The 7,488-nt window shown below is 51.0% G+C and overlaps 1 protein-coding gene across 2 annotated transcripts in view; it reads right to left on the minus strand.

Moving 5' to 3' along the window:
- Nucleotides 1-6,361, minus strand: part of CDH4 (cadherin 4) — a 1,066,699-nt gene extending 1,060,338 nt beyond the window's left edge. For both annotated transcript variants that reach the window (XM_087959221.1, XM_087959220.1), the window contains exons 1-2: nucleotides 6,136-6,361; nucleotides 428-539 (exon numbers count right to left, since the gene is read on the minus strand). In XM_087959221.1, the coding sequence (XP_087815347.1) occupies nucleotides 428-539; nucleotides 6,136-6,195 (172 nt within the window). In that variant the 5' untranslated portion in view covers nucleotides 6,196-6,361. The remainder of the gene's footprint in view (nucleotides 1-427; nucleotides 540-6,135) is intronic.
- Between the last annotated feature and the right edge of the window lie 1,127 nt (nucleotides 6,362-7,488).

The following is a 7,488-nucleotide window of genomic DNA, read 5'->3' on the forward strand; positions in this document are numbered from 1 at the left end:
CATTTGGTTCAACAGGCATGGCAAAGAGACAGTGATTTAAGGAGCTCTGAATGCTTCCATGTCACAATGCATTGCATGCAGACACAGGCGGGGGGGGGGGGGAGAGAAAAATCCCAGCCAATAGAAATTGAAGTTTTTCCCAACAAGAGACGAGGCAAAAAAGTCACAGCGCAAGCAATGGCTGCTGCGACCGGAACATTCTTTTGCTAGATCCAAACAAAGCCCTACATTATTCCTGAGCTACTAGCTTTCACGAAATACCCTCCAAGCAATTAGCCAGCAGAACATTTCCAGTTTGGGATTCTTCCTCTTTGCTTGCTAGCTCTTTTCTTCCCCCCCATCCTCACACATACCCAGGCAGGATAAAAAAAAAAAACTCCCGTTTCCAAATTTGAGCTTCCGGCTCCAAATAAGTCAGCCTTCCTACCTTTGAGGAACTCCTGCCTTTCCATCAGATTTGGAGAAACCAAGGCTGTGTAGTCCTCTTCTGAGAATCCTGGTTTGCAAGTGGGCCTGACGGTAAGATCCCCATTGTGTGCCTGCAGAGAGTAAGAGAAGAACCAAAGAAAGAAAAAAAGAAAGAAAAAAATTCCATGAATTGGGTTGTCTTAAAGAGGGGAAAAGGAGGGAAACAAAGGGAGGGAGGCAGGCAGATTTTTGCAGCCAGCGTGCAGGTGTCTGCAAACAGCCAAGCTGGTACAACAACAATAATAGGTTCATCATGTCGATAACATATTGCAAAAAAAAAATAAAAAAATCAAGAAAACCCCAACAGGAATCCAGCGTATTACTTCCCAGAAGTCTGGATGCCGAAGATAAGTGGGGTGGGGGGGAGAAAAGAATATTAAACAAGGATGGGGTGAGTCATGCAAGCTGTACATCGCCACACTTTCTGTCTAGCAGCAGAAAAAGGAACCCTAGTGGCTAGGATCAATACCAAATCAAGCCATGGTTAAGGAAAGAACGACTGGCTCTCGCTTAACACAGAATTGGAAAATCCATTTAATCACCCTGTTTGGCTCTATTTGCCCAACAGTAAGGACCCGCTGGAGTTCAAGCTAAAGCTACAGCAAAGATGCCGGTTGGTTTGTATACCCAGACCACGCTTCCCTTAACAAATCAATGTGGAATTGCTGAGCAATCACCAACTGGTAGACAGAGAAAGGGGAAAAACTGCCAAGAAGCCAGCCAAACATCCCTGCCTGCCTGGCAAAGTGAAATCTAGGAAGATTAAGAAAGCACCCCAGAGAAATAAATAAAACACAGGCAGATCTTTCTCCTCCTTCCTGTGCTAACTTGCAAAGCAGGTTGATTTTAAGGAGCATCACATATCTATTCCAAACTTTCAATAGGAAACCTCCAGCTTTTTGGCTTCATAATCTCTCCGTTTGGGGATAGACAGATAAAAACAGATCTGTCTTCAGATGCAAGCTAGACCAAAAAAAAAAAAAGAGAGAAAAAAGGCCAGATTTTTCTCCCCAAGCCTTGAAGAACTGACTAGGAAAGAATCAATGCTATTCGTGCCTGGCTTTCCAGACCTAGCAGCTCAATTTGACTCCAGCTAACATAGTCTGCTTGAAACTAAAATGCTGGTTTGCGGGTGACTTGTAAATAATCAAATTCCCATGGTAAGGAAGATACTAAGATTTAATGCAAGGAAGCATCCGTTTCATGCTGCTCGGGGACTCATTTGAAGATTTAGATGAGGGCAGTGGGTTCAAAGCAGCCCTGCATCATATAACCAAGGGACCTACACCCAGTAGAAATTTTAAACCACTTCCCCCCAACTGCTTTACACACCCTTTTACAAAGGGTCCTCTCTAAAGATCTGACAGCCAGGAAACTGAAGCAGATTCAGCCGAGCAGGAATTTTAAATAATTATGAACAGAAGGAAAGCCACATAAAACCTAGATGTGTGTAAGAGAGTGTGATGAAGGGAAGGAGTGAACCCAAAGCTCACCTCCCAGGCTGACAAGCTTACTAAGCAAAAAAAAAAAAAAAAAAAAAAGCAGGCCCCTGTAATCTCTGCAAAAAATAAATCACGACTGGGGGAAAGAAGTGCCAGCTTCTTATCTCAGAAAAGTGAATCTTCCTTGGAGCTCTCGGAGGTTGCTAGTAAAGGAGTTGAGCTTGACTCAAAATCCTTCAGAGGATTCCAACCACTCCGTGATTATGGGGGAGCTAGAGAAAGAGGGCTATCTGTGTGAGTGGTGGGTCACAATATAGCTCCAGAAAGGCAAGTGTTTTCTCTCTATGCTCCCAATTTAAGCTCACCGGTTCTCAGAACAAAAGGACTCCAGTTGCCTTTTTAAAGAGGGCGTGTGGCGAGAGGGCAGAGAGACAGAAAAACAGTCCCGTCCAGATTCTGCACACTCTGGCCAAGCAGTATGAAACTCTTGGGGTGCTGTCGTCTAAGATGGAGTTAGATTTTTAGATTAACAGAGTTGGAAGGGACCTTTGTAGGTCATCTAGTCCAACCCCCCCCCCCGCCCAAGCAGGAGACCCTACACCATTTCTGACAGATGGCAGTCCGATATCTTCTTGAAAGTCTCAAGTGGTGAAGCTCCCACAACTTCCGAAGGCAGTTGGTTGATTGTTTACACGGTCAGAAAATGGGCTTCCCTCCCACCCAAGCGCTGGGCTCAAGGCTTCTGAAAGGTTATTCTTTCCATTCAGAGAAAAGTGGAAAGCACCCACTGTCATTGTAAAACAAAGTCAAAACACACACTTCCAGGGAAGCCAAGGCAACTACAGCAAGCAATAGACAAGCTCTGGAAATGTAAATCTCAGGCATCCAAAATGCAGAAGACTAGACAGCAATGAAGGCGATCCTCTTCCACTAGGCCAGGTCACCGTTCATACCATTTTGCAAGTGGAGCAGTGTTTCTCAACCTTAGCCACTTTGAAGACCAGTGGGCCTCAATTCCCAGAATTCCCCAGCCAGCCCTGCTGCCTGAGGATTTCTGGGAGTTGAAGTCTACACGTCTGGAAAGGGACACGGTTGAGAAACATTGCTCTTAAAACAGGGATATCAAACTCACGTCATCATAGTGGCGTCAATTGACATATTGGGGCTTTTTTTTCCCCTTCGCTAAACCGGGTGTTGCCAGTACACGACACATCCAACACATGGGCCGGGAGTTTGACAGCCCTGCTCTAAAGTTATAGAAACTTAGGGTAAGCAAGCAAAGAAAGTTACATAATAATTCCTTTTTTTTTTTTTTTTTAGTGGAAGGGCCCTATCCACTTTAAAAAATAGTGTCGGAATAAAATGAGGTGGCCCCATTGCCAGTCCCTATCTTGGATCTAATGTCTGTTCCAAGCCACCATCCAATAGCTTTCCCCTGCTCTGTGAATGTCCCACTCATTACAGCCAAGGTGATTGATACTCTTCATTAGGTTTAGCTGCTATCCCCATCCCTTTAGATCATGTCACCGATCAGCAGGGAGAGACCTCCGCCAATCAGAGCCCTGAAGCCAGAATAGAGAAGGTGTGATTTCTGGATTCTGGATAAGCTTTTCCAACTTGGTTTGTCTACGTCTCCCATCCATATTCCACTTTGCAGCTCCCAAATTAAATAATGGGAGAACATCCAGGGCAGAGACCACCCCATAGAAGAGGAAGGTAGCTTATGCCTGTGTTATCCAACAAGTTAAATCCTGCAGAATGGGGGAAAGAAAAAGAAAAAACTGAAGCAGATTGCAGTTTTTATAAGGGAAGAGATTGAACCAGGCAGTGAAACTAACACCTAAGTACCACAAGCAGAGTCCAGGGTTTTTTCTTCTTCTTCACATTGCAGCTAAGAAAAGCTGAGCTGCTGCCTCTTAAAGCAAAAGCTCATTTCAGAATACCTTTAAAGTGGATTAGTGCAAACACACCCTCCTGTCTTGTCCAAATAACGTAACGGATGGAGGGTTTTTGTTTTTTTTTGCTCTCTGGTCTGGTTTATTGGAAGCCAGAGGCAAAGCTGGTGTCACAAGTGCAGAAGAGTGTGTGGGAAGAGATGATGGGTATAAAATGAAGTCAACAGAGTGCTAAAGAAGAGGGCAAAAGGCCGTAAAGAATAGGACCCGGGTAGTAGTGTGCAACTCTTAACAACCAGAAGAGAGGGGATATCTTTATGGCTTGTGACACTTCCAAAACACACTTGCAAAACACCCACTCCAAGTCAGCTGACCTCACCTCCAAGCAAAGAGATGACAAATCATTCTGGATTTAATAACTTTGAAATTACATAGCAGAACCCGGGCACCTTAAGAGGGAAACATGGCTACTTAAAAAAAAAAAAAATCAGCACATCCAATAACTTAAAGATGTACACCCATGGGATGGAGATGAGGACAATGGGAAACACAACGTGGAAGGCTGCTACGGTACAGTCATGCAGTCATGCCTCGACCACATCAAGGGACAGTTTGGGACAGACTCGGAAGCCATCACACCCAATTTCAAATATCAGGTGTTTTTCCCCCCTCCCTCCTCTAAAATGTCTTCGATGCTCAGATTCTCTCTCAAAAAGCAAATCCCTTCCAAAGAGGGTTCGATGGGTTAACGCGGATGAGTAATGAGCTCCATTAGCCAATAAACACACCTTGCATTCTGCTTTTAAAAGAGCAGCAAGGCTGCGTTCAGACAAGATTATTTCCCCCGTCTGGGAAAGCCGTGTTTGGAGAGCATTCCCAAGCGTGTTTTTTTCCCCACTCCAGCTTCGTTTGTGGGGAAAAACCCAGCCGGCTTGAGTTCCGATTCCAGCTCGGTGGTCTTGCTAAAGCCCAGACAAGGGTGAATTTACTAACCTAGTTTAGAATGTTGTGTGAATGCAGCCAAAGGACAATTCCCACCCACCCCTTTTTCTGAGAACAAACAGAATTCTTACGCGGGTTTATTATGCAGAAAAACCTCGGTTAAGTTGACCGAGGCTTCCTGCCTGTTTTAGAGTGAGCACAACCGCCTTCCCATTCCCATTTTTTCGTTAACCCTCCAAGCGCGCAACTTCAACGCAAGCCGCCAAGTCCCTCATCTTTTTCGCCACGCTGGGTGACAACACGGCTCACAAAGGCACAAGCGAGACACGCGTAAAGAAGTTCTGGGAGATCCCCCGTGAAACTTTTGTGTGTGTGCCTGCAACCCAAGAAAGAAAGGAAATTCGGAAAGCTCCCCCAAACGCGCACTTCCTCGGGGCTCTCTCGCCCGCCTTGCTCCCCCGACACGCACGTCGGGATGGTCACGCCGAGAGAGATTTAAAAAACAAAACAAAACAAAAAAAAACTCAGGTTGTCTCGCCGGCTTCTCTTCTTTCCCTGCGATGTTCCGCATTCGCCCAAACGATGCGGCCCCCACTTACCCACCCCACCGCAAAACCCCGCCTCCGAAGGATTTCTCTCCGCCAAGCGTCTGTGAATAGATGGAGGCGGGGGGGGAGAGAGAGAGAGAGGGAGACGACGAGAAAGCTGTGTGTGAATGCATCTCAGCTAGAGAACACAAGCCAGCATTGTTGCAGAAGCTCTGCAAAAAAAGAGAGGGAGAGAGAGAGAGAGAGCCAGCGAGAACTTGGACGGGGGTTTGCGGGGGCGGCGAGGGGGTGGAGGTTGCGTGGCGATGCTTTGACACGGGCTCTTCCCTTCTCTGCTACCCCTCCCCAACTCTCCCTCCTTCCCCGCCGCCCAGGCCGGCAGACAGACGTGCAGCCTCTCTTACACACGAAATCTATTGCGACGCGAGAGTGAACAAAAGGGGAGAGGGCGCAAAGCAGGCATAAATCCCGGCTCTTCCCTCTCTCTCCCTCTCCCTTTCTCTCTCTCTCTCTCTCTTTCTCTCCCCCCCGCCCCACAACCCGCTTTCCAATCTCCTTTCCGCAAGCAGGAATCTCACGCAGGGACCCGATCCTTCCGGCAAAGCCCCAAGCCGGCACCGGAGGCGGCGTCACGCCGGGATGCAGGCAAGGACCGGGAAAGCGCAAAGAGGCATCACAAGGAAGAAACCCAAGCGGGCGGCGGGAGGGTCTTGGGCATCAGCCTCCCCGGCAGCAAAGAGTCCCTTCCTCCCGGCGAGTGAGCGGGCGCCCAGGCTCTCCCCCCCGCACCCACCCACCAGCCCAACCTCTCCGCCCGCGGGCGCAGCTCCTCCAACTTACCCTCGCCCAGTTCCAGCGGCAGAAGAGCAAGAGAAGTAGCATCCCCCAAGCGGTGGGCATCTCCGCCGGTTTCCCCCGTCGCCGGGGCTCGGGCTGCTTCCCCGACGCCTCCCCGCCAACTCAGCCCCGCGCCCGGCACACTCGCTTCGCCGGCTTGCCCTCGAAAGCCGCAACTCTGCCTGCTGCTGGTTGCTTCGCCGCCGAGCTTCGCCGGCTTGCCTCTTTTTTTTTTCCCTTTCTTTCCTCCCCCCCCCCTTCCCTGAATTCCTCGCAGCCGCTTTGAATTGCAGGTGAAGCGCTCTCGGTGCTGCTCCAGCGAAAGCCCGCCTCCCAAAGCCCAGCCCATACGGCGCGGAGGGGCGGGAGGGCGAGCGGGCGGCCTTAAAGGGACCGTAGGAGGCTGATGCCGCGGCCGGAGCCGGCAAGCGGGAGGGCGGGAGAGGAGGAGCGCCGTTGGCCGGGAAGGGATCCTGCCAGGCAAAAATCCGGACTGCGCGGAAATCATCCCGCGCGCGGCGGTTGCTCCCGAGTGGGACGCCTCGCCTCGCCGCCTTGGGTTCAGGGCTGGCGGGCCAACTCTTTTGGCTCCCCTCCCCTCCCGCGGGTGGACTTTAGAGGGGCGCTCCGTGGAGTTCTTGGTGCCGGCGGAGCTTGCGGCTTTTGGGGAGCAAACCATTAGGGAACCCCCCGGGATGGGGTCATTCGCCAACGCCGCTGGGCCCGCTCGACGATCTTGCGTTCTCACGACCTGCCGAACTGGAGGGATGGACGGGACGAAGTTCCAAGGAGGCGGGCAACAGGTTGCCCCCGGGAGGGGAAGGGGGAAGGGGGCGAGCAGAGGGTGGGGGAGGTGCAGAAAAACGACCCCCTCCTTCTCCTCCAAGGCGGTTGCGATCCTAGCGGGGTGCGCGACGGGAACGTGGACGTGGGAGGCAAGGAAGGTGGAATCGCCCACCGGGTGCCCGGACTGGCAAGCGAAGGAAAGTCAGTCACTCTCTCTCTCTCTCTCCTCCCTCCCTCCTCTCTCCCCTCTCTCCCCCTCTCTCTCTCTCCTCCCCTCTCTCTCTCCTCCCTCCCTCCTCTCCTCTCCCTCTCTCCTTCCTCCTCCTCTCTCTCTTCTCCCTCCCCTCTCCCCCTCCCCCTCTCTCCTCCTCTCTCTCTCCCTTCCTCCCTTTCTCTCTCTCCTTCCTCCCTCTCTCTCCCTCCCTCCCTCCCCTCTCCCCTCTCTCCCCTCTCTCCCCCTCTCTCCTCCTCTCTCCCTCTCTCCCTCTCTCCCTCCCTCCCTCTCCTCCCTCTCTCCCCCTGTCTCCCCTCTCTCTCCCTCCTTTTCTCTCTCTCCCTTCCTCCCTCCCT

The sequence above is a fragment of the Notechis scutatus genome, chromosome 3, assembly GCF_049901735.1.
Source record: "Notechis scutatus isolate UNSWTSFEM ecotype Mainland chromosome 3, rNotScu1.2, whole genome shotgun sequence".
NCBI classification, from domain to species: Eukaryota; Metazoa; Chordata; class Lepidosauria; order Squamata; family Elapidae; genus Notechis; species Notechis scutatus.